Consider the following 27,130-nt stretch of genomic DNA (forward strand, 5'->3'; position numbering starts at 1 on the left):
ACTTTACATATGAAAGCAGAAGTTGTTCTCTGGAACAGATGGTAATTCGACAGGCAGGCAGGCAGACAGAGGATTTTACATGAAGCAATCGAAGAACAAGCTAAACAGTGACAAAATCATTGCTGTGGATCAATAAAAAAAACCCTTTAGAATTTTCTATATTTCTGCATAAACATGACCCAAAACATCAGATTTTCACACAAGTCCTAAAAGTAGATAAAGAGAACCCAGTTAAACAAATGAGACAAAAATATTATACTTGGTCATTTATTTATTGAGGAAAATGATCCAATATTACATATCTGTGAGTGGCAAAAGTATGTGAACCTCGAGGATTAGCAGTTCATTTGAAGGTGAAATTAGAGTCAGGTGTTTTCAATCAATGGGATGACAGGTGTGACTGGGCACCCTGTTTTATTTAAAGAACAGGGATCTATCAAAGTCTGATCTTCACAACACGTTTGTGGAAGTGTATCAAGGCACGAACAAAGGAGATTTCTGAGGACCTCAGAAAAAGCGTTGTTGATGCTCATCAGGCTGGAAAAGGTTACAAAACCATCTCTAAAGAGTTTGGACTCCACCAATCCAGTCAGACAGATTGTGTACAAATGGAGGAAATTCAAGACCATTGTTACCCTCCCCAGGAGTGGTCAACCAACAAGGATCACTCCAAGAGCAAAGCATGTAATAGTCGGCAAGGTCACAGAGGACCCCAGGGTAACTTCTAAAGCAACTGAAGGCCTCTCTCACATTGGCTAATGTTAATGTTCATGAGTCCACCATCAGGAGAACACTGAACAACAATGGGATGCATGGCAGAGTTGCAAGGAGAAAGCCACTGCTCTCCAAAAAGAACATTGCTGCTCGTCTGCAGTTTGCTAAAGATCATGTGGACAAGCCAGAAGGCTACTGGAAAAATGTTTTGTGGTCGGATGAGACCCAAAATAGAACTTTTTGGTTTAAATGAGAAGCGTTATGTTTGGAGAAAGGAAAAACACTGCATTCCAGCACAAGAACCTTATCCCATCGTGGTGGTAGTATCATGGTTTGGGCCTGTTTTGCTGTATCTGGGCCAGGACGGTTTGCCATCATTGATGGAACAACTAATTCTGAATTATACCAGCAAATTCTAAAGGAAAATGTCAGGACATCTGTCCATGAACTGAATCTCAAGAGAAGGTGGGTCATGCAGCAAGACAACGAGCCTAAGCACACAAGTCGTTCTACCAAAGAATGGTTAAAGAAGAATAAAGTTAATGTTTTGGAATGGCCAAGTCAAAGTCCTGACCTTAATCCAATCGAAATGTCGTGGAAGGACCTGAAGCGAGCAGTTCATGTGAGGAAACCCACCAACATCCCAGAGTTGAAGCTGTTCTGTACGGAGGAATGGGCTCCTCCAAGCCGGTGTGCAGGACTGATCAACATTTAGTTGCAGTTATTGCTGCACAAGGGGGTCACACCAGATACTGAAAGCAAAGGTTCACATACTTTTGCCACTCACAGATATGTAATATTGGACCATTTTCCTCAATAAATAAATGACCAAGTATAATATTTTTGTCTCATTTGTTTAACTGGGTTCTCTTTATCTACTTTTAGGACTTGTGTGAAAATCTGATGATCTTTTAGGTCATATTGATGCAGAAATACAGAAAACTCTAAAGGGTTCACAAACTTTCAAGCACCACTGTATCAATCACTTCCAACATAAAACAAAAAAAACCTAATTCCTCTGATTAAAATGGTTTATTAGAAGTCTGAACATGTCCAACTACAAACTTGGAATCTTTCAACATTTTGGTTGATTACATAACCAAAACTAATTTTTTTCCCCCCAAAATGATATCCATGAGTTTTAACTTTTTTTCCAAATCGTTATAACTCCAGGAACTCAGTTTTGCCTTATTAACGATTGTGTCTTCACCTGCTGTAACAAAAGTCTATGTTCCAACCTTGCAGGACATAATAAATCAGTATGAGTGTAGGTAATATCGGAGTTCCTCACTGGATGTCCAACCTCACAAAAAGGACCACCCCGTCCTTTCTTTTCTCTTCATTACCCACTTTTCCCCCCAATGACGTTTAAGAGTTATCGCCAGCAGATGAAGCAAAGCCCTGTCCTGCTCAGTTTTGACAGGCTTGTTATAAAATTTGCAAAAATTCATGGCCAAATCTTCAGGAGTCAGCTTGTCTGCATGGCATAGCTGTGAGTTACGAGCTGCAGCGTGTGTACAGGCTACTGCTGGAAACAGTCCGCCACCAGAATGGCAAATTTTCTTCTTTTTTTTTCCCTTTTATGGTTGTGTTTAATCTACGCTTTCTAACACCTGGCGAGAGCATCACCTGCTTGTCAGAGCCATCGAAATTATTCATTTTGTATATGAAATCCAAGTCCAAAAACCCATGGTGAAATTCCTAAAGCGTGGGTGCCGCCATGTTGGATATTGATTAGCACACTGATTGGTCGAGAGGCGCTATCGTGGTTTGCGGAAAAACAGGAATGGCACTTATCGCGATATGAAACGAAACTATGATTAGGAGTGTTAAATACATGGGGATTTATCGTGATTTGGTAAAAAAAGAAAGACGGAATAGCAAATGGGGATCGGATCTTGATATGTTGGCACTGCTAAGTCATGTTTTTCAAATCTCGAGCTTATCGCATTTTGGAAAAGAGCTTTTCATATGTACTATGCGCCCCATTTGGTCGTGTAAATTTGCTTAACTAGATCATACAGTCTGATGAAAAAGCACCATTCTATTACAGGGCTGGTTTACAGTTTCATACCTTGACCTCATTGGCTGACTGAATTTCATTCTCTTTCTCCATAGCATGAACTTTCTCTGTAAAAGATCACATGCAACAAGTATTCAGAAAAGAAGAATAAACATGGGGCAGAGGCAGATTTCCACCAAGACAATTTTCAGAGACTTGCATATAAAGCTATAAAGGGTATCTAGAAGTAAAATGCAAAACTTACCAAAATAAATCTGCGTAAAAAAAACTAGAAATGTAATGGAAAACTTTCAGACTGGGCCGTAGCGTGCATACCCTGTGCGCTGATTTTGACAAGTTCCTCATTGAGCGAGTCGACATTTTCCTCCAGCTGTCTCTTTTTCTGTTCCACATTCTGAAGGTACTCCGTTAGAGACTTAATTTTAGCCTCATACTGCAGAGACAGAGAAAATGAAAACATTTTTCACATTGCGTTGAGATAGCCAAGCCACAAAACCAGTAGGATTTTCCCAGTTGCATGGAAACTAAATCTAACAAGTGTCAAGGTTTTCACGCAGTCCTACTGGCCCTCACGTCAGTTACCTGAGAGATGCGGAGCTGGCACGCAGCCAGCTCCTTCTCGTTCTCGTCCATCTTCTTGTTGCTGTCGGCCTGAGCTGCCTCCAGCTGCTTGCTGCGCTTCACCAGGGTCTTGACCTCTGACTTCATCTTACTGATATAAAGCCTGGCTACAGTAAACTCCTCATCAATCATCCCGCTGCCCTCATGCTGCTGAGAGACACAGAGGGAGAAAGGGATAAGAAAAGGTGTCACATTAAAAAGCAGATACACAAAAGAGGAAGCGAACACAATGCAGAAGTCAAAAAGCAAGTGCTACCACTGTGTGTGGGTTTTTTTTTTTGGGGGGGGAATACAAAGTCATGCAAAGGTCCATCTCAGTTCTCTCAACACCAGCATTCTGCACATGTCTTGAAGGACAGCCACTATGACTTACCTTGATGTCATTGCTACCCACGGCAATGCCGATCTCCGCCAGGTCCTTCAGCAGTGATGACATCATCTCCGTCACCCTCTTCTTCTGGTGGTTGGTCATTTCCTTTAGCTTCTGCAGCTCAGAATCTAATGAGGCTAAAACACTCTGGAAAAACAATAATGAACAGCAATAAGGAGAAACTCAAAACAAAATTACTGGCTGTGCAAACAGCTCCAATAACACACAAAAAAAACTGTTATAGATTGATTAATAAAATATTGTCCGTCATGCGCTGGAACTGTTCCATTTACTCTACGTTTTTTAAAAACCCTGCTTAGAACTCCAAGTACAACACCGTATCGTTTGCTTTCTTCTTCATAACAGCCCCCCCGCTTAACTGTGTACCGTGGTTGAACCTTCATACACCTGGAAATAAAACGAAATTAATGCCTGCACACCGATTTCTGGTTCAGCTCTTCACTGAGGGTCTCAAACTCCTTGGTCTTATCCTCCACCTCCTGGCTCTTCTGGTCGTAATTAACGGCAAGTTCCTCCAGCGCCTGCAGCACCTCCTTCACCTCCTCTTTAGAGGCTTCGTTCTCCATCTGCAGACGCATCAGCTCTGCCTGAAGGTTATCGTGGTCTCTCCGTGAAGAAGCCAGAAGCTACAGAGAACATACAGTTCATTAGCACAATGGTCTGTTAATTAACAGAGACAGACACCATCCTACAGATTGTCACAGCTTTTCTTAAAGCTAACAGAACAGTTTGAAATAACACATTATAAAACAAAAACCTGCACAGACTCACCTCTTCCTGGTCCAACATCTGCTGCTTGAGCTTCTCAGCCAGCTGAGACTGCTGATTTATCTCATCATCCTACAACAAGGACAGGAAGAACAGTAGAAACCAGGAAAAGAGGGGTGGTAAAAAAAAAAATAATAATTACACCGAGGCAATATGAGAGAAAAAACACAAATTGGGCAGAAGTTCAAAAAAACCGCTCCAAAGTATTTACCTTATCATCGAGCTGCTTGTAAAGTTTGGCCAGCTCAGCCTCACACTTCTCTCTTTCGGTGTCCGTCAGACGCACTCCAGGGATGTTGGGAGTGGAAGCTATCTTGTCGTTATTCACGGTGTTATCCAGAGCCAATACCTCAGCATTGGCTTTCTCTTTATCATACTGCTCATCAATCGGCACAGTCTCGCCTAAAAGCAACCACACAAACCTTAGAGCCACACCAAAGCTTTTTTTTATATTGCGTTCTGCCAAAAAGCTTCAACATAACTGGGGTGTGTGTGTAGCGTCTGACCATTCCTCCAGCGGTTGAGCTCATTTTCCAACCAGGTTATCGTGTTGCGGAGTGTCTTGTTCTTTTCTTTCTCCTTCTCATATTTTTTCTTCCACTGTTCTGCCGTCAGTTCCACATTCACAGTCACTGTGTTCTTAATGGTCTTTGCCCTGAAGCCAGCAAACACACACAAACATACTGCAAGTCACCTAAACTTTTTAAGAGCAAAAACTGTCTCAATAAAGCAGGGATGGTCAATTTTTATGCAGCATTTCAGAACCAGGCACTTGAAACACACTGTTGCAAAACAGATCAAAAATATGAAACGACTGCCTGCATTTTGGTTCCAGTTTTCTTAAAAAGAAGCTATTGTGACTTCTGGAGAGGATTTTCTGTTGTAGCCAAACACATGTTTATGCTAATTATTTACTTGAAGGCAGCACATTGAAGAGTTTTCACAGATATTCATTGATGTATTTTATTCATCATTTATTTCGAGTCTGCTTTGTCAAGTTTTCATTTGCAAAACTTACAATAAAAACAAGCTGTTTAAAGATGACCAGATGGAAGTACATGTTTACTCTGTTTCAAGTTCTAAACAGGTGGCTCTTCTGTTCAGGCCATGGTGCTGATCAAGGCATGGAAACCCGATCGAAGCCCGTTGGGACCCGTCGGAACCCCACGGGCTCGGTCGGACTCAAACAAATATTTAGAAATTATGCTCAGGCTTGGACATACTGTATGCTCACGATAAGACTTTGTGTAAAATTAATGTGTAAATTTAAAAGCAGTCAGTCACTCTAAACCAGTTTCGCTTCATACGCGTCATAGCTGTGCGCGGGATTTGATGTAGCGACAAAGCGTGGTCAGTGCAGTTGAGTGTGCAATGGAAGCAGCAGTGAGTGCAACTTCAGGGCTGCTGGCAGGACAATTGAGCAGAGGAGGACAGCCTTGAAGCCATCCACCGTTGATGCAATCCTTTTTCTCCACAAGCATATGGATTAGCATAATCTTTGGATGGACTCATGTAAATAATTCCCTGTTTGAATGGTGAGTGTTTTTGTTAATCCCCCTAAACCATTTATGTTTGGCCAATAGGCGATTGTTACCGTGCTGGGAGCAGAAGTTAATTTAATTTACAGACCTAGGCCCATATAATATCCTGGTTAGGTTTGTAGGCTATGTGATGGCTTTACGGCAACATTGTGGCTATGTTATTTTGGTGCACACACGAGTGTGTGTTTATGACGTGTGCAGACAGCGGGATTTTCATTTCAATTATTTGTTGAATTTCATTAAATGGCCTAGTGTTTATTAGGTCAACAGAACCCTTTGTCTGAATGTTGTGGATTTGTTCTGCTGTTCCGTTATTTTTGGTTTGCTTAGGTTAAGTGAGTAGGCTACATGAGCCTGGCAGACTTACTCCAAGCGTGCGCTTAAAGCGCTCACCGGTGTTGATGACTCAAAATGCCCTTTTCAGTTTGTTGATAAAACCACACAAACTTTCCACACAAAATACATGGGTCTTTAGTAGGCTAATGAAAATAGTGTGATTTAAATGGCTTCGGGCTTCGGTCGGGCTCGGGCACAAATATCTCAATTCCTTTCGGACTCGGGTCGGTTTCGAGCATCGCTCTGTCGGATGCGGGCCGGTCTCGGACAGAAAAAAATCGGCCCGATCCACACTCTAGTGCTGATCAAAAAAGTGTCACTACCCGCCCCTAAAAAAAAAAAAAAAAAAAAAAAAAAAAGACTACGCCACACAACCAATTCAAACCTGGTGTCTGATTGGTAGCCATGAACTAATGGTTGCACATTAAAGTGTAGTTGTCAGCATCCTCACCTTTGTAAGCAAGGAATTTTATATGGACCTTTCCAAAAGGTAATTGTATACAGGGTACGCACATGATATCTCCGTGGGCAGAAGTCACTGCGGTTACACCCACCGAGTCAAAAGAGACTGAGTGGCTCAGCTCAAATGCCTCAAAAACTCAAAGTAAAAATGGAGGGGAAAAAATAATAAAAATTGTGCGATTGACGTTACAAACAGATTCAGAAAGAAATTGGAGCTATCTAATTGCCAAAAGCTAAAGAAAAGAGAAGTAAATGGCTCACTGCAACTCGCAGACAACTTGAATCCAGGCACCAAAACTTGGATCTATGGCTGCCATTTTGTACCAGGTACCCTACGGATAGGCATTTCAAGCAAAAATATATACGTTATTTACCAGCTGGGACACCCGTATCGTGAAATACCATGACCAAGGCCCTCTGGGCCGAGGTCATGGTATTTCACCATACGGACCGACCTTAAGCTGGTAAATAATATTTATTTTTTCTTTACCAAATTCTAACAGAAAACGAGAGCGCCCGAAAGGGAAAACTGAGCCGAGCCGCCATTTTGAATCCTCATTCACGGCTGCAATGCAAATTGCTTCCTCCTTGGTATACAAGTGCACTTCCATAGCAGGGAAAAAAAAACAAACTACATTTTGCCGCCTATGTAGTCCCCTATTTATACAAAATAGGAGTCATTCAGGATTCAGCCATGTTTTTGCTCGGCGTTAGCAAGTTAGAGGTTTTTAGCTTTCTCCTGAAATGTTTTCTTTTATTTCTTCTTCCTCAGGGTAGTCAAACTCGCTTTCGCTGTGAACACTGTCGTTATCGCTATCCATGCTGTAAAATTAATGCTATTCTCCTGAGAAATGCTGGCCAAAAATTTATAAAGACTTTTGATAATCTTTTAAATAAAATCTTATAAAAAAAAAAAGTTTTTGTTGTTGTGAACGAGCGAGTTGCCAGAGGTTCGTAACTGGGGTCCGTACCAGAGGAGACAGACCTGCTCGCCAGCCAATCAGAGCGCAGGATTTGGACCGCGAAAAAATATTCAATATTCACTGGGAACTATTTGACCATTACAGAGTGATAATATATTTAAAGACATGATAAACCACAAACTTTTTTTTTTAAATGATGGTGAGGTTCCCACCGAATAATTCCTAGGAGCTACGCTGGATTTTTGGGTAAAAATCAGATGCAAATAAAACCGATACTCTACAAGATAGGACCTGCTGAAACTTTTCTCCAACAGTTTTGACTCTTTCAGTAGTTTTTTCACAACCGTTAGGTGGGTCTAGATCGGCTATTGCCTCACGTTCCAACCTTAGACATGAACACAGTGGGGGGAAATAGCCTTTATTAATAAACCCAACAATCTAAAATATTTCGAAAATGTAAAGACTACTAGATGATGAGACAACACCAAAAAATCTTGGGTTAGCAGTACAAAGCTTTCACAAACTGGGAACGAATCACTGTTTCATCTTCTCGCAAAATGATGTTTACTTCTATGAAGCTGGTCACAAATTGCTCCTTTAAATGTGAATTAGAAACATACCAAGTAACAGTACACAAGCAGCATCCAGTAACTTGGATGCGTTCTGGCTTTGCTTTGTGTATTTCAGAAAACCGATTCCTGGCCATGTCAGTCAGTACGTTTACATGCACATCCAAATCGAGCTACTGTCAGTAATCAAGCAAAGGGTCCCAGCAGGGGTGCCCGAGAAATCCAATCCTACATGCACAGTGTTTAAATCGAGCTATTGTTATGAGGTGCATTGTGCACCCGAGCCACAGGTGGCGCTATACGCCCCATCGTGTTGGTACACTTCCGGTTGTCGTCATGAAGAGCTATTCAAGAGTATAAACAAAGTGACTACAGGCGGAAATTAGCATGTACTGCTATAACCTGGTAGAGACATCTGTCCTTATCACAAGGATATTTAATTTGTACACTGTCCCTTTTAAAAATAAAATAAACTCTAAGAAGAGTGTAGTTTGTATCAGGGTGTCTACAGGTTTGTCCAAGTTAAATTTAAGACTTTTTAAGACCATGTTCCAAAAAAAATTAAGACCAAATCTAAAGTCACGCAAAAACGTACTCTTTTGAAAAAAAAAACTATATCAAGTCAAGTTTATTTGTATAGCGCTTTTAACAATAAACATTGTCGCAAAGCAGCTTTACAGAATTTGAACGACTTAAAACATGAGCTAATTTTATCCCTAATCTATCCCCAATGAGCAAGCCTGTGGCGACGGTGGCAAGGAAAAACTCCCTCAGACGACATGAGGAAGAAACCTCGAGAGGAACCAGACTCAAAAGGGAACCCATCCTCATTTGGGCAACAACAGACAGCCTGACTATAATATTAACAGTTTTAACATGAAGTCAGTTTCGTTGATGTTATAAACTCTTCATTGATGGAAACTTGAGTGCAAAACTGTTCATGATAACTGCAGTCCTAAAGTTAGCAAGTCAACTGTAGTCCTCAGCCATAAAAGCGTTACTGTAAGTGTCCAGAGCGTCCTCCAGGTATAACCCTCAACTGTCCTCATGGGGCCGTCCTCTACAGGAGCGATGCAATAAAACTCCGACCAGACACAGGGCACTATATAATTTAATGTAACTTATTGTTCTTGTAAATATTCACCAGAAAACACTATTCTAGTAGAAGTACTTCATTTCTTTTCCTTGACAGGCATTCACACACTCAGAACACAATATAAGGATAAACTTGTAACTATGTGACAATCAGAATGCAGTCACAATGTTTGAATCCAAGGCCATCCTTAAAAAAAAATCCGTTTCCTGTCCACCGGGTGAGCAAAAAAATTTTCAGTTGGGAGGGAGGGATTTTTTATTTATATTTATATATATATATATATATATATATATATATATATATATATATATATGGATGGATAAGAAATCGCAATGCTGTGTTTGCTTTTTCTTTCAGTACTTTTTTTATTACAAAAGCAGACATTTAATAAAATGACAGTTTAATCAACTGAAACTTGTACAAAAACTAAGTTAGCATTTTAAATGCTGACTGCAACATTTGCAAAACTTTTACAAAGGTACTTAAATAAATGTGAGACACACGGACTTTTTGTCCGACAGGTGTTCATTAACAAATCTTCATTAACTAAAGTTCAATATTGCGAGATCAAAACATTGGTACAGCCAAACCAAAGCTTGCTGGTCCACAACCCATCTATTATACTAGATAAACTAAACTAAGTAGACCCTAGGTCTTCTGACAGTTACCGATGGGGGGATTTTAAGCACATTAAACCAGTGTGCCCGAGATACCCCAAAGCCCCGGACGTGCACCCGAGACAACCGCTCTACCCACCTTCACCGCCGACGCCCAAAAATAACAAACTAAAATAAAAAAAAAAATGGTGCGCACGAGGACACACCCTATACCTAACGGGGAAGGAACCAGGCAAAGCTATGTAAGGTCAGCAGCTGGTACCAATTGAGACTACTTAAGTGACCACTTACGAACACCAAAAAACAATTTGGACCAGGGAGAGCGTATCAATAGAGAAACGACGGCTGCACAATAATCTCCAATTAACAATTCTGAGCGCAATTAACACTTAACTTCTACAAAAAGTCAAATATGCACCAAAGTCAATTACAAAAATGCAAATGCACGTACAAACGCATAGCGCACGCCCCCCACAAAAAGAGAAGCGCAGCGGGTCAAAACAGACGCCGCAAAAAGCCAAGGCGCAACCTCAAAAAGATGATACTCACGCGGCAAAGCCTAATCGGAGAAGTGAGAGGAGAAAAAAAAACTACCCAACAAGGGAAAAAGGACGAGCCCCCATATTGTAAAGGCCTAGGGGAGCCAATACAATAAATAAGAAGGGAGGCGAGGCGAGCGAGATACGTGCAATGCCAAAAGCGAATTTATTTTTCTTAAGTCTCAAAAGTCTCTCAATTGTCTCATCTCATTATCTCTAGCCGCTTTATCCTTCTACAGGGTCGCAGGCAAGCTGGAGCCTATCCCAGCTGACTATGGGCGAAAGGCGGGGTACACCCTGGACAAGTCGCCAGGTCATCACAGGGCTGACACATAGACACAGACAACCATTCACACTCACATTCACACCTACGGTCAATTTAGAGTCACCAGTTAACCTAACCTGCATGTCTTTGGACTGTGGGGGAAACCGGAGCACCCGGAGGAAACCCACGCGGACACGGGGAGAACATGCAAACTCCACACAGAAAGGCCCTCGCTGGCCCCGGGGCTCGAACCCAGGACCTTCTTGCTGTGAGGCGACAGCGCTAACCACTACACCACCGTGCCACCCTCTCTCAATTGTAGGCAACCAAAATAAAGAAAGATGGGAGGAGATAAGTCAACAGTCAGTAGTGTACACATGCTGGATGCGAAAGAAAAGTCCGTCCTAATGTCTGGGAGGCAGCTCCTAATAAAGGGCCAAGCTCCGCCTCTGGACAGGCGACCGCAGCCGCCGCTCATAAACACTCCACCTGCGCCTAGTCTAGGGAGTAAAAGGAAAAAGCAGCTAATAAACAGAAAAAACCCTAGTGGCCGTCACACTCCTTCTTACATTGGTGCCACCACAATTTCTACCACTTCATAACTTTTATCCCCCTTTCCTTCACAATCCACCTGGAATAACATCCATCTCTCTCCATCGCTTTCCTTTCTATTATTCCTTCCCCATACACTGATTTCCCATGTTACTTTCCAGAAAACTGGCAAAGACCAGACAAAACAAGTTCTTCAAATCACAACAGGGAGTCAATAAATATCATCAGAGCAGGCTTGACCTCTGCATCAATCATTCAACGGACGCTGAATGAACATTCGACAGCGCGTATCAAATAATGACGGGTGCTCGTAAAGCCCAAAATCCATGCGAGCGATACAGTAAGTGGCCACCGAACTTTTTTCCGCTCCTAAATTCAACAAGAAAGAAATGGAATGGAGTCCCCACAAATTTAAGACCTTTGGGTTTAAAATTTAAGACATTTTAAGACTTTTGAAGGCCTTATTTGACAAAAACGAAATTTAATACCATTTAAGACTTTTTAAGGACCCGCGACCACCCTGATAAATACATATCTACACACACACGTTAATTTATACATATACACACACAAATTAATACATATTTACACACACACACACACACACAATAATATACAAAAACGGGCACACAAATTAACACACACACAGACACACACACACACACCCCTGATTTTCATGTATAATCTCAAGCTGCCTGTCGACTGACACATCGACATAGAATGCTTTCGCCGGGCGAACAGGCTGAAAATCTGCGTTCTGCTTTGTGCCGACACTCAGTGCGTATTAGTTCACAGTACTAGTTCACTCACACACACACACTTACTTTGAGTTTTGCCGCTAGCACATGGTCCAGCTCCTCTTGCCTGCGTTTCCCCTCCTCCGCCATCTTCTCCTCCATCTGTCTGATGGCCTCCAAGTGACTCCTTCACCGCCCTAATACACACACACACACACACACCAAAGTCATTCATCATAGTGATGATGATTCACTGCACTCACTGCCATCTTGTTGATGCCTTTGGGCATCTATTTCAGGTGAATAACACCATGCCCTCTCAGAAGGAATGGGGAAACACAAGGAAATGCACTGTATGATAAACGACAGCCACGAAAATTGTATGTTTGAAACCACGGTGCAAATTTGATCATAATAGTATGATTTGTTTGGCCATTATGAATCAAAACAAGTGCAATCAGAGATGGCAAGCTGCATCCACCTGGCCAACACTGCAGGTGACTGACAGACATTGTCATGACAACACCTGGCCAAACCTAGCACATTGTCCAAGGGTGACACAGAGGAAACCTCAGACAGTGATAGAGAGGAGCAAGATGATGTTGAGTGTAACAGTAACAGCCAGAGGCAGAGAAGGAAGAGCACAAGGAAGCAGATGAGGAGAAATAAAAGGAAGTAGGAGGAGGAAAAGGTGGAAGACGAGGCAGAGGAGGAGGACAAGGGGGAGGTGGAAGAGGAGAAGGTAAAAGAGGAGGTAGTTGAGGATCAGTCAGAGGCAGAGGTCAAGCAAGAGCTGTTAACGGTTCATGTTTTCTTTTTTGTGGTTACATTGCATCTTCGTCGTATAATAGCACATTTTGTGTCAGACCATCGTACTTCACCTCAGCTCTGTACATACGGTCCGGAACTGCTGCATTGAGAGATAATTCAGTCTCTGGTAAGAATCCTACTGGGCCTTAGCAATGACTATGATGTGATTGTGTGCGTCTACTGTGGCCTGTGGTCTACCTGTGCGTGTAGTTCGGCAATGGCAGCAGAGAAGGAAGTAAGCCAGGCCATTCAGTCTGTTGTGGCAACGCTTCGGAATATTGAGGAATTAAAGTCAGAGCAAGAGCAATGTTTAAGGAGTTTAGTTTGTGGTAGAGATGTCGTGGCCTGACTCCCCACAGTGTTCGGGAACAGTTAAATCTTCCAGCTTGCTCTGTTAATTAGTTATGTTGATAACTTTCCGCGGCACATCTGATCTCTCACAACGTGAAAAAGGCTGTAGGCCGAAATTAATACAGAAATTCTTGCCAATGCAAAAAGTTTTAGTCGAAACAACGTTTCGGCCTACTGCCAACAGAACATGAAAAACATTGATTTCAGGTTGATTTCTTGAAAAAACACACACACACACACACTAATACCTTAAGCAGGGGTGCCCACAATATTTTAATGCGCAAGCTACTTTTTTTTTTTAAACCCTTTTTTTTTTTTTTTATATTTTTTTGGGGGCTTTTTTCACCTTTATTGGATAGGACAGTGTAGAGACAGGACAGGAAATGAGTGGGAGAGAGAGACAGGGAGGGATCAGGAAATGACCTCAGGTCGGAATCGAACCCGGGTCCCCGGATTTATGGTATGGCGCCTTAGCCACCTGAGCCACGACGCCCCGCGCAAGCTACTTTTAAAATGACCATGTTAATATGATCTACTCGGACTAGGTTGTTACCACTACTAGGCCTACTATGACTATTAGTACTGCTAATAATAATAATAATAATAATAACAATAATGACACTTGTTTTGATTTATAAACATTCATATGCAATTTGTTTAATAATATGCAAACATGCATACAAAAAGGTGACTGAAATTTACATTCAAATTATGTTAAATGCATAAGCTTTGTACTCCTAAACGTATTTTTGTTCAAATCACTGTTAACTTTTATAAACCGCAAACTACTAATATGTAAACATGAAACAAGCCCACTGTAAAAAAAAATGGGCTATGTTTAGAAAAAAAAAAGTTAAATGCATCCAGACAGGCATTGTAAACCCCAAAACAGTTTTGTTCACATCAATTGACTTTTGTATAGCCTGCTAGACAGAGATTTGACATTTACAACAATTTTATATAAAAACATTTTTCCTTTTTATATTTTTTTTCCAGGGCGGCACGGTGGTGTAGTGGTTAGCGCTGTCGCCTCACAGCAAGAAGGTCCTGGGTTCGAGCCCCGGGGCTGGCGAGGGCCTTTCTGTGTGGAGTTTGCATGTTCTCCCCGTGTCCGCGTGGGTTTCCTCTGGGTGCTCCGGTTTCCCCCACAGTCCAAAGACATGCAGGTTAGGTTAACTGGTGACTCTAAATTGACCGTAGGTGTGAATGTGAGTGTGAATGGTTGTCTGTGTCTATGTGTCAGCCCTGTGATGACCTGGCGACTTGTCCAGGGTGTACCCCGCCTCTCGCCCGTAGTCAGCTGGGATAGGCTCCAGCTTGCCTGCGACCCTGTAGAAGGATAAAGCGGCTAGAGATAATGAGATGAGATATTTTTTTCCTTCTTTTTTTTTTTTTTACCGTGGAACTTAGCAACAGCACAACTTTAATACATAGCATACTGATGTAGGCCCTAAATCAGATCTTAATCCGATGATGATCGGCACTGGAGGGAGTCAGAGAGGGCTGCATAGTCCGGACAGTAGCTGCTGGTCGCGAGCCTCAAGCAGGCCTCGAGATGATCGTCGGACAGACTGGAGCGGTATTTGGACTTAATGATCTTCATATTCGAAAAGGCCGACTCGCACAAATAAGTGGAGCCGAACAATGCGGTTAAGGAGGTGGCACATTGCCGCATGTTCGGGTACTTCGCCTCCGTGAGTAAATTCCAAAACGGCCCATGCGCCCTGGACTTCAACTCGATGTCAGATTTCAGCATCTCGTCTTCCACGGCAGACGCGTTCAGCTGAAACAGTGCCGCAACTTTTGAGGCGAGGGAATCCACCTCAGTATCTTCCCCGAATGGGTGGCACATGAATGTAGCTGGTGGCTCGAGCAAAGCAAAATCTTGAAATCGCTTCTCAAACTCTGACTGGAGAATTTCAATCTGCTCAGTGTAGCGCGCACTGTTAAGTTGCGCAAACGCCCTCCCTTGCATCTCCAGCTCCGAGGCGAGGCTTCGGAAGTTTCCTAAATCACGGCGCTGCATCTTTGAAACCAGCAGTTTCATTTTGCTGGTTGTCATGGTAACCTAATGTAACAATTTTTTTTGACGCAGCGCTTGGCTGACATTTCGCTTCAGGGAAAAAGCGAATTTGTTTACATGTAAAAATGACCACGACGTTTTTTTTTTTTAAATTTCATAACAAATATATTAATATTTACATATCAATCATGAGATCTACCATCCCTGCCTTCGAGATCGACGTAGTGGGCACCCAGGCTTAAGGCTTCTTCCTGCAGACGCTGTTGTTCCTCCAGCAGCACACGCTGTCTCTCAGCCTCTTCTCTTCGCAAAGCCTCCTCCACACACACACACACAAGACTTCATGCTAAGACTTCATTTTTTGCAGTGTGTGTGTGTGTGCATGCGTTACCTTGCCTCTGTTGCTCTTTTTTTGTGAGTGAGTTGTCTGCAGCCAAGATGCTCTCTCCAAGACTCATCTTGTCCTTGAGGTAGGACAGCAGGACTTCCTCTCTCTACACACACACACACAGTTACAGCAACACTTCTTTCTCACACATGCTCAAACACAAAACCACACACACCCAGGGTGTGGCGTTGTCCAGGGCCGTCTTGTACTCCTCGTAGCCTCCTGGCTTCATGTAGGCCCCGCCGGACACACTCGCCTCCAAGGCGGCAAACACACGCTTCAGCACCTCACCGCACACGCGCTGAGACTCGTCAACGTTACGGCAGCACCACTCGTCATACTCCTCCGCCATCTTCGTCTAGGGGGAGCCGACAGAGAGGGGAGTCATTATTACATCTTCCTCTAGGGGGAGCCGACAGAGAGGGGAGTCATTATTACATCTTCCTCTAGGGGGAGCCGACAGAGAGGGGAGTCATTATTACATCTTCCTCTAGGGGGAGCCGACAGAGAGGGGAGTCATTATTACATCTTCCTCTAGGGGGAGCCGACAGAGAGGGGAGTCATTATTACATCTTCCTCTAGGGGGAGCCGACAGAGAGGGGAGTCATTATTACATCTTCCTCTAGGGGGAGCCGACAGAGAGGGGAGTTATTATTACATCTTCCTCTAGGGGGAGCCGACAGAGAGGGGAGTCATTATTACATCTTCCTCTAGGGGGAGCCGACAGAGAGGGGAGTCATTATTACATCTTCGTCTTGCAGGGGTGTCAAACTCAAATTCACAGGGGGCCAAAATCAAAATCTGGCATGAAGTCGCGGGCCGAACTCAATATTTGTTCATAGATGGACAGAAATTGTGCATGCACGCACATAATTCTTAAAGCTATACAAATTTCACACTCATTCCCATCATAGATGGTAGGTAGTTCAAATGTGCCTGCGCATATCCTGTTGGGTATGAGTGGGAGATATCACTACTGATCCACTTGCATGTGATGTTACACTGGCCTCGGCCAATTATTCCTAATTCCTGAGGCTCTGACGCACAAAATTTTGTCTTCAAGTCATATTACTCTATATATTAATGGTGCATGTGGGCCGACTGTAATACACATTTGAAATGATCTCGTGGGCCGAATAAAATGACACCGCGGGCCAGATTTGGCCCCCGGGCCTTGAGTTTGACACCTATGTTCTAGACCCTGGGTGCCCACTACGTCGATCGTGATCGACCGGTCGATCTCGAAGGCAGGGATGGTAGATCTCATGATTGATATGTAAATATTAATATATTTGTTATGAAATTAAAAAAAAAAAAAAACGTCGCGGTCATTTTTACATGTAAACAAATTCGCTTTTTCCCTGAAGCGAAATGTCAGCCAAGCGCTGCGTCAAAAAAAATTGTTACATTAGGTTACCATGACAACCAGCAAAATGAAACTGCTGGTTTCAAAGATGCAGCGCCGTGATTTAGGAAACTTCCGAAGCCTCGCCTCGGAGCTGGAGATGCAAGGGAGGGCGTTTGCGCAACTTAACAGTGCGCGCTACACTGAGCAGATTGAAATTCTCCAGTCAGAGTTTGAGAAGCGATTTCAAGATTTTGCTTTGCTCGAGCCACCAGCTACATTCATGTGCCACCCATTCGGGGAAGATACTGAGGTGGATTCCCTCGCCTCAAAAGTTGCGGCACTGTTTCAGCTGAACGCGTCTGCCGTGGAAGACGAGATGCTGAAGTCTGACATCGAGTTGAAGTCCAGGGCGCATGGGCCGTTTTGGAATTTACTCACGGAGGCGAAGTACCCGAACATGCGGCAATGTGCCACCTCCTTAACCGCATTGTTCGGCTCCACTTATTTGTGCGAGTCGGCCTTTTCGAATATGAAGATCATTAAGTCCAAATACCGCTCCAGTCTGTCCGACGATCATCTCGAGGCCTGCTTGAGGCTCGCGACCAGCAGCTACTGTCCGGACTATGCAGCCCTCTCTGACTCCCTCCAGTGCCAATCATCATCGGATTAAGATCTGATTTAGGGCCTACATCAGTATGCTATGTATTAAAGTTGTGCTGTTGCTAAGTTCCACAGTAAAAAAAAAAAAAGAAAAGAAAGAAGGAAAAAAATATAAAAAGGAAAAATGTTTTTATATAAAATTGTTGTAAATGTCAAATCTCTGTCTAGCAGGCTATACAAAAGTCAATTGATGTGAACAAAAATGTTTTGGGGTTTACAATGCCTGTCTGGATGCATTTAACTTTTTTTTTCTAAACATAGCCCATTTTTTTTTTTTACAGTGGGCTTGTTTCATGTTTACATATTAGTAGTTTGCGGTTTATAAAAGTTAACAGTGATTTGAACAAAAATACGTTTAGGAGTACAAAGCTTATGCATTTAACATAATTTGAATGTAAATTTCAGTCACCTTTTTGTATGCATGTTTGCATATTATTAAACAAATTGCATATGAATGTTTATAAATCCAAACAAGTGTCATTATTGTTATAATTATTATTATTATTATTATTAGCAGTACTAATAGTCATAGTAGGCCTAGTAGTGGTAACAACCTAGTCCGAGTAGATCATATTAACATGGTCATTTTAAAAGTAGCTCGCGCATCAAAATATTGTGGGCACCCCTGGTCTACAGTATGACAGCTAACATGGATCAAGCGCACATAACGCCGTGAAAAGTTATTTTAAGCCAGTCAGTAAATGCATTAAAACAGTGGGCGCAATTAACAAAGGTCATGGCGTAAATAATAAAAATCATCTTACCTTTACGCAGAATCAGCGTCTTTCATTTGAAGAACTTGATTTGATTTGAAGAACTTTTAGAACTATGCACAGTTACTTGAAGCCAGGTCAGCTGGCTAATACATGGATGAATCAAATCTCCCCAACAACTGCCGGGGAGGTTTGAAGGTAGCGGATGTCCATCCATTTCTGCTCAGGTTTTTAATTCAGGGTCGGTCTCCCATTCCTTCCTGTAAAGTTTTTTATATTTTCCCCACTTCGGCATGATGACTATTTCGCTACCAGAATACCAGCACAGAGCCTAGAACGACTAGGACACCAGAGTTGAGAGAGCGCGGGCTTCTGCCTCAGGCTTCTGCGTCGGCGCACTACGCTAGTTTGTTGATGTGACGTCACGTTGTTATAGCGACTGAATAACTCACTGCAATGACCATAATACGAGTGAGTGATGTATACTGAATTTTGTATTTGTATTGTTTTTAAACCATAAAATAACGGTTTGTTGTGCAGTTTTCACAATATTAAAAAACCGCCAGTTGTTGGCAAAAGCAGCCCAAATTGGGCGGAAAACCGCCCAATCTGGCAACACTGCTTGTGCTCAATGCGCCGTCTTTTAAACACTAGTGCTGATGCGGCTGATTTCCAGGAAATGGGTCGTTTTCCTGTTGTAATGCTGGAGAGTAAATACTCAATGTCCCATACAGTGGGAAGAAAAGTACATCCTTTGGAATTTCTTACATTTCTGCCTAAATTTGCCATAAAATGATCTGATCTTTATAAAATCAGAAGAATGATCAGTGTCTGCTTAATACTGCTCAAACATTACATTACATTTTCTTACATTTCTGCCTAAATTTGCCATAAAATGATCTGATCTTTACAAGATCAGAAGAATGATCAGTGTCTGCTTAATACTGCTCAAACATTACATTAGCCTACATTGCATTTGGCAGACGCTTTTTAAACCCAAAGCGACTTACAATAGAGGACATAAACAGTAGCATACAACAAACAATAGGAGTAGAGAGAATACAAGCCAAGCGTGTTTTTTTTTTTGTAATAAATACATTACGGCATCAAAGGAATAGTAAATGGCATTCTCAATACAGGAACAGTGAATTACATTATCATGCTGTAAAGGTATCTAATTGTACTTGTATAATGACAATAAAGGCTTTCTATTCTATTCTATTACCGAACAGATTTCTTATTAACTTCTTGAAGGATGATAGCAATGACCCTTTTCTAGTGGCTGGTGGTTGCTCATTCCACCTTTGAGGGACAAGTACAGAGAACAGCTTGGACTGGGAGTGTTTTGTGTGGACAGGAGATATGGCTTGGCAGTTCTTGTTGGTGAGTGCAACATCCTGGTAGGGGCATATGGCTTCAGTAAGGTATTCAGATAGGCCAGGGTAGTTCCTGAGGTAGTTTTATAGGCAAGAGTTAGGGCTTTGTGCTTAACCCAAGCTGCCACCAGTAACCAGTGCAGATCGATAAATAGAGGGTTAACATGGGCCCTCTTGGTTGAGAGAATATCAGACGAGCTGCGGCATTCTGGACCATTTGCAGTGGTTTTATTGCACAAGCAGGTAGGCCCGCCAGGAGAGCGTGGGAGTAGTCCAGACAAGAGATTACCATGGCCTGTACGGAAACCGAAAGTGAGTCCTTGTGCTCAATGCGCTGTCTTTTAAACACTATAGGGCTGATGCGGCACAGGGCTGATTTTCAGGAAATGGGGCGTTTTCCCGTTGTAATGCTGGAGAGTAAACACTCAATGTCCCATACAGTGGGAAGAAAAGTAGCCTACATCCTTTGGAATTTCTTCCATTTCCGCCTAAATTGGTCATAAAATAGGGTCTGATCTTTACAAAATCACAAGAATGAACAAACAATGTCTGCTTAAAGTAATACAACTCAAACTATTACATGGCTAGAGCAGGGTAAGATGAACTATTACATGGCTAGAGCAGGGTAAGATGAACATTTCTTGCCACAACTACGTGTTAAAGGCATATTTGTGGCAAATCCTCATACCAAATTGCAGTGTCCTGTTACTATTACAGCAAAACGTATTTGATAAGCTTTCATGGTTAGCGTGGTCGCCATGGTCTAGTAGTTAGACAGTTGGTCTTTAGATCAGAGGGTTGTATGTTCAAACCCCGCCCCGCCGTGGCTGAAGTGTCATTGAGCAGTGTTCTTGAGCAAGGCACACTACTCCAGGCTGTAACCAATATCATGTAATAAGTGTAAGCGTCAGCTAAGTGTAATGTAATGCATATGTAATGGTTGAACTAATATTTCCTCTGAGAGAAGAATGGGCAATGGCTGATCTTACACCATGCTCTACGCGGGGTGCTACTGCAACTCTCTCCTGGTGGGCCTACCTGCTTATGCAATAAAATCACTGCAAATGGTCTAGAATGTGGCAGCCCGTCTGATATTCACTCAACCAAAGAGGGCCCATGTTTCCCCTCTATTTATCGATTTGCACTGGCCCTAACACTCGCCTACAAAACTACCTCAGGAACTCCCCCGGCCTAACTGAATACCTTACTGAAGCCATATGCCCCTACCAGAACGTTACGCTCTTCCAACAACAACCGTCTAACCATACCTCCTGTCTACACAAAACACACCCAGTCTAAGCTGTTCTCTGTAATTGTTCCTCAATGGTGGAACGAGTTACCAGTAGCCGCTAGACAAGGGTCATGTCTATCATCCTTCAAGAAGTTAGTATCTGTTCCGAGATGCTTTTACTGCATGATAATGTTATTTACTGTTCCTGTACTGAGAATGTAATTTACTATTCCTGTATGGTGATGTGATGTATTTAAAAAAACAATTACTAACACCACTTGGCTTTTATTCTCTGTACTCCTACTGTATTGTATGCTATTGTTTATGTCCTCGAATGTAATTCGCTTTGGGTTTAAAAAAGTGTCTGCCAAATGCAATGTACTGTACATCTGCATGTATTGTGTGCTACTGCTTATGTCCTCGATTGTAAGTGGCTTAGATTAAAAAGTGTAATGTAATTTGTCAAGTCAAAGGGAAATACTGATAATATTAATAATTGTAGACTTAAAAATATCCATAGGTTTAATAGCCTACAAGTTAGCTCAAATAACCCACTGCACAAGACTTGTTCACAAACATTTAAACGGTAAATTATTTTGCAGTAGTTTTTTGTATGGGGTCGCTACAAATTTGGGATGACAAAAATGGAGTCCCAGGCCAAAAAAGGTTGGGAACCACTGGGTTGGGAAACCAGGCTTGTAAACCCAAGGGTTGCCAGCTTGATTCCCGACACCGCCATTTGGGTGGGACTGGGAGAGGGTGGGGAGCTGTGGCCTAGTGGTTAGAGCGTTGGACTTAAGATCAGAGGGTTGCAGGTTCAAATCCCACCCTAACCAGTAGGCAATGGCTGAAGTGCCCTTGAGCAAGGAACCTAACCCTACACTGCTCCAGGTTGTAACCAATACCCTGTAATGTAAAAAAAAAAACCAACGCACTCCCCATCCTCCTCCACGATTGGGGTACCCTGAGCATGGTACCGACCCGCTGCACTGCTGCCTTGAGGTGCCACTTGGGCTGCCCCCTTGCACGGGTTAGGCATGAATGCAATTTCGTTGTGTGCAGTGCACTTTGTGCTGTGTTGTGCTGGGTCACAATGACCAATGGGAGTTTCCCAGTTGACCCTAAAATACCACGGGTTGACCACCTGAAGTAAACTTACATTACAAGCAAGTTTTTAACTACAAGTCAATTTGGGACTTTCTCAATACAGAAAGGTTTTTATCCAAAGCGACTTACAGTTATTACAGAGTATTGGTTACAACCTGGAGCAATGACTTGCTCAAGGGCACTTCAGCTGGTTAGGGTGGGGGTTGAACCTGCAATCCTCTGGTCTAAAGACCAACTCTGTAAGCCACAGCTGCCCGGGTGTGCGTGCGTGTGTGTGTGTGTGAGTAAGTAAGTGAAGGCTTTAACTCCAGAGGTGAGTCATATACTCCATGCTGTTGGCACCAATCATAGGTGTGTACTGTATGCTCTGGTTCTCTCTCTCTCTCTCTTTCTTTCTTGCACCCCCTTCTTCCGTCTCTCTCTCTCTCTCTCTCTCTCTCACACACACACACGCAGACACACTCACTCTCTCTCTCACCCTTCTTTTCCCTTTGTCATTCTTTGTCCCTCTTTTGCCTGCCTGCCTGCGTGTGTGTGAAAGATGTCATCAGTAGATATGAAGGAGCCAGTTTGTCTGGTGGACAATGGGCCAGATGGGGAAATGGCTGTCCAGCAGGGGGCGCTGCAGATCCTGGAGCAGATCCAGCAGCCAGTGGTGGTGGTGGCCGTGGTGGGGCTCTACCGCACGGGGAAGTCCTACCTCATGAACCGCCTGGCCGGGAAACAGACAGGAAGCAATACACACACACACACACACACACACACACACACACAGGCATATCTGATGGACATGCGATAAAACACAGGTGTGTGTGAGAACTGAGCTCCTGGTGTGTAATAGATGCTTCTCTTGACCCCTCAGGCTTTGCCCTGGGCGGCACCATCGAGTCCACAACCAAAGGAATATGGATGTGGTGTGTACCTCACCCCAGGAAACCAGGTGTTTATACACACTCACACTCTCTCTCTCTCTCTCTCTTACATTTCTATCCTTGTGGGGACCTTCCATTGACTCCCATTCATATCTAATATAACATAAGTCAAAAGTTTTCAGAACATTAGACCAAAAGACCGCTCCATGTGGTCTGTCTGCCTTATACATTTCCTTTACGTTGTCCATATTCATGAGGCCAGGGCAAGTCTCGTTGCTCTTTCATCCTCTTTCGATTTTTCCTCATGTTGCTGCCGGCGCCTCTGCCATTGTTTGTCCCAAAACTCTGTTGGAGTTCTTCGTCTAGGGAGCGTTGCAGCAGAAACCACTGACCAAAATTACTTAGCCTATCAGCTCCATGTGGTCTCTCATAGCAAGAAAAAGAGCTTCAGTGGCCAAGGACAACTGTTCCTCCATCGTTGTTTGTACTGTAAAATAGCTGTTAGTTGCTTTTCCAGTAGACATTTCTACCTGAAGCCCGAGGGACGCCTTTTCTTCCGCTCACATCATATATGTGCGCCTCATACTATGCATGATAGTCACACCACCCCCCCAACCCGCATCCGCGAGGGACAGGCAAGAGGGAGTAAATATCCCCCTCACTTTCACATTGCTCAGGTATTTAGGCAGGGGCACACATTGCCCCTCCTAGAACTGCCACCTTATTGTGGTGGAGGGGTTTGTGTGCTTGAATGATCCTAGGAGCTATGTTGTCGGGGGCATTATGCTCCTGTTAGGGTTTCCCAAGACAGACAGGTCCTAGGTGACAGGCCAGACCAAGAGCAGTTCACCAAAAAACCCCTATGGAGGAAAAATCCAGGACCGTGACGTCACCCGGTAGGACGCAGCCGGGGCCCCACCCTGGAGCCAGGCCCGGGGTTGGGGCTCGTATGCGAGCGCTTGGTGGCCGGGCCTTTGCCCATGGGGCCCGGCCGGGCTTAGCCCGAAGAGGTGACGTGGGCCCGACCTCCTGTGGGTTCACCACCCACAGAGGTAGCAGTAGGGGTTTGGTGCAGTGTGGATTGGGTGGCAGTCGAAGGCAGGGGCCTCGACGACCTGATCCCCGGACACAGCAGCTGGCTGTTGGGACATGGAATGTCACTTTGCTGGGGGGAAAAGAGCCTGAGCTTGTGCAGGAGGTTGAGAGGTACCGGCTAGAGATAGTCGGGCTCACCTCCACGCACAGCTTGGGCTCTGGAACCCAGCTCCTCGAGAGGGGCTGGACTTTCCACTTCTCTGGAGTCGCCCGTGGTGAGCGGCGGCGGGCTGGTGTGGGCTTGCTTATAGCTCCCCAGCTCAGCCGCCATGTGTTGGAGTTTACCCCAGTGAACGAGAGGGTTGCCTCTCTGCGCCTTCGGATTGGGGAGAGGGCTCTTGCTGTTGTTTGTGCCTACGGGCCAAATAGCAGTATAGAGTATCCGGCCTTCTTGGAGTCCCTGGGAGAGGTACTGAGGGGTGCTCAGACTGGGGACTCCATTGTGCTACTGGGGGACTTCAATGCTCACGTGGGCGACGACAGTGACACCTGGAGGGGCGTGGTTGGGAGGAACGGCCTCCCCGATCTGAACCCGAGTGGTGTTTTGTTATTGGACTTCTGTGCTACTCACGGTTTGTCCATAACGAACACCATGTTCGAGCATAGGGGTGTCCATAAGTGCACGTGGCACCAGGACACCTTAGGTCGGAGGTCGATGATCGACTTTGTAGTCGTTTCATCTGATCTCCGGCCCTATGTCTTGGACACTCGGGTGAAGAGAGGGGCTGAGCTGTCAACTGATCACCACCTGGTGGTGAGTTGGATCCGCTGGCAGAGGAGGAAGCTGGACAGACCTGGCAGGCCCAAACGTTTGGTGAGGGTCTGCTGGGAACGTCTGGCCGAGCACTCTGTTGGGGAGGTCTTTAACTCCCACCTCTGGGAGAGCTTTTTCCAGCTTCCGAGGGAGGCGGGGGACATTGAGTCTGAGTGGACCATGTTCTCTACCTCCATTGTGGACGCAGCTGTTCGGAGCTGTGGCCGCAAGGTCTCCGGTGCCTGTCGTGGCGGCAATCCCCGAACCCGGTGGTGGACACCGGAAGTAAGGGATGCCGTCAAGCTGAAGAAGGAGTCCTATCGGGCCATGTTGACCTCTGGGACCCCTGAGGCAGCTGACGGGTATCGGCAGGCCAGGCGTGCTGCAGCTCGGGCAGTTGCGGAGGCAAAAACTCGGAACTGGGAGGAGTTCGGGGAGGCCATGGAGAAGGACTATCGGTCGGCCTCGAAGAAATTCTGGCAAACCGTCCGGCGCCTCAGGAGGGGGAAGCAGTACTCTGCCAACACTGTTTACAGTGCGGGTGGGGAGCTGTTGACCTCGACTGGGGACATTGTCGGGCGGTGGAAGGAATACTTTGAGGATCTCCTCAATCCCACCGTCATGTCTTCCACTGAGGAGACTGAGGCTGATGACTCAGAGGTGGACTCGTCCATTACCCAAGCCGAAGTCACTGAGGTGGTTTGCAAGCTCCTCGGTGGCAAGGCACCGGGGGTGGATGAGATCCGCCCTGAGTATCTCAAGTCTCTGGATGTTGTGGGGTTGTCTTGGTTGACACGCCTCTGCAACATCGCGTGGCGGTCGGGGACAGTGCCTCTGGAGTGGCAGACTGGGGTGGTGGTCCCTCTTTTTAAGAAAGGGGACCGGAGAGTGTGCTCCAATTATAGGGGAATCACACTTCTCAGCCTCCCAGGGAAAGTTTACTCAGGGTACTGGAGAGCAGAATTCGACCAATAGTCGAACCTCGGATCCAGGAGGAACAATGCGGTTTTCGTCCTGGTCGCGGAACACTGGACCAGCTCTATACCCTTCATAGGGTGCTCGAGGGTTCATGGGAGTTTGCCCAACCAGTCCACATGTGCTTTGTGGATCTGGAGAAGGCATTCGACCGTGTCCCCCGTGGTATTCTGTGGGGGGTGCTTCGGGAGTATGGGGTTCGGGGCTCTTTGCTAAGGGCTGTCCGGTCCCTGTACGAACGGAGCAGGAGTCTGGTTCGCATTGCCGGCAGTAAGCCAGACCTGTTCCCAATGCATGTTGGACTCCGGCAGGGCTGCCCTTTGTCACCGGTTCTGTTCATAATTTTTATGGACAGAATTTCTAGGCGCAGCCAGGGGTCGGAAGGAATCCTGTTTGGGAACCACAGGATTTCATCTCTGCTTTTTGTGGATGATGTTGTCCTGTTGGCTTCTTCAAACCAGGACCTTCAGCATGCACTGGGGCGGTTTGCAGTCGAGTGTGAAGTGGCTGGGATGAGAATCAGCACCTCCAAGTCCGAGGCCATGGTTCTCGACCGGAAAAGGGTGGCTTGCCCTCTCCAGGTTGGTGGAGAAGTCCTGCCTCAAGTGGAGGAGTTTAAGTATCTCGGGATCTTGTTCACGAGTGAGGGAAGGCTGGAGCGTGAGATCGACAGGCGGATCGGTGCAGCCTCCGCAGTGATGCGGTCGCTTTACCGGTCCGTCGTGGTGAAGAAGGAGCTGAGCCAAAAGGCGAAGCTCTCAATTTACCGGTCGATCTACGTTCCGACTCTCACCTATGGTCATGAGCTTTGGGTAATGACCGAAAGAACAAGATCGCGGATACAAGCGGCTGAAATGAGTTTCCTTCGCAGGGTGGCTGGGCGCTCCCTTAGAGATAGGGTGAGAAGCACAGTCACTCGGGAGGAGCTCGGAGTAGAGCCGCTGCTCCTCCACATCGAGAGGAACCAGCTGAGGTGGCTCGGGCATCTTTTTCGGATGCCTCCTGGACGCCTCCCTGGGGAGGTGTTCCAGGCATGTCCCCCCGGGAGGAGGCCCCGGGGAAGACCCAGGACACGCTGGAGGGACTATGTCTCTCAGCTGGCCTGGGAACGCCTCGGTGTTCTTCCCGAGGAGCTGGCCGAGGTGTCTGGGGAAAGGGAAGTTTGGGCTTCCATGCTTAGACTGCTGCCTCCGCGACCCGGTCCCGGATAAGCGGAAGAAGACGAGACGAGACGAGACGCTTTCACATTGCTTATGCCTGAACAAAAGTCCTG

The 27,130-nt window shown here is 44.9% G+C and overlaps 2 protein-coding genes across 2 annotated transcripts in view; both read right to left on the reverse strand.

Annotated features, from left to right (window-relative positions):
- Window positions 1-12,304, reverse strand: part of LOC132897637 (kinesin-1 heavy chain-like) — a 31,977-nt gene extending 19,673 nt beyond the window's left edge. Inside the window, exons 1-10 of the mRNA XM_060938873.1 lie at window positions 12,242-12,304; window positions 8,289-8,374; window positions 5,024-5,172; window positions 4,729-4,919; window positions 4,521-4,589; window positions 4,169-4,375; window positions 3,732-3,875; window positions 3,320-3,508; window positions 3,053-3,170; window positions 2,789-2,844 (exon numbers count right to left, since the gene is read on the reverse strand). Of these exons, the coding sequence (XP_060794856.1) occupies window positions 2,789-2,844; window positions 3,053-3,170; window positions 3,320-3,508; window positions 3,732-3,875; window positions 4,169-4,375; window positions 4,521-4,589; window positions 4,729-4,919; window positions 5,024-5,172; window positions 8,289-8,374; window positions 12,242-12,304 (1,272 nt within the window). The remainder of the gene's footprint in view (window positions 1-2,788; window positions 2,845-3,052; window positions 3,171-3,319; window positions 3,509-3,731; window positions 3,876-4,168; window positions 4,376-4,520; window positions 4,590-4,728; window positions 4,920-5,023; window positions 5,173-8,288; window positions 8,375-12,241) is intronic.
- The window catches only part of LOC132898481 (guanylate-binding protein 1-like), a 230,198-nt gene continuing 208,153 nt past the window's right edge, over window positions 5,086-27,130 (reverse strand). Inside the window, exons 8-11 of the mRNA XM_060940140.1 lie at window positions 15,902-16,084; window positions 15,730-15,832; window positions 12,242-12,351; window positions 5,086-5,172 (exon numbers count right to left, since the gene is read on the reverse strand). Coding sequence (XP_060796123.1) covers window positions 12,344-12,351; window positions 15,730-15,832; window positions 15,902-16,084 — 294 coding nt within the window. The 3' untranslated portion in view covers window positions 5,086-5,172; window positions 12,242-12,343. The remainder of the gene's footprint in view (window positions 5,173-12,241; window positions 12,352-15,729; window positions 15,833-15,901; window positions 16,085-27,130) is intronic.

This window comes from Neoarius graeffei, chromosome 14, assembly GCF_027579695.1.
Source record: "Neoarius graeffei isolate fNeoGra1 chromosome 14, fNeoGra1.pri, whole genome shotgun sequence".
Lineage (NCBI taxonomy): Eukaryota > Metazoa > Chordata > Actinopteri > Siluriformes > Ariidae > Neoarius > Neoarius graeffei.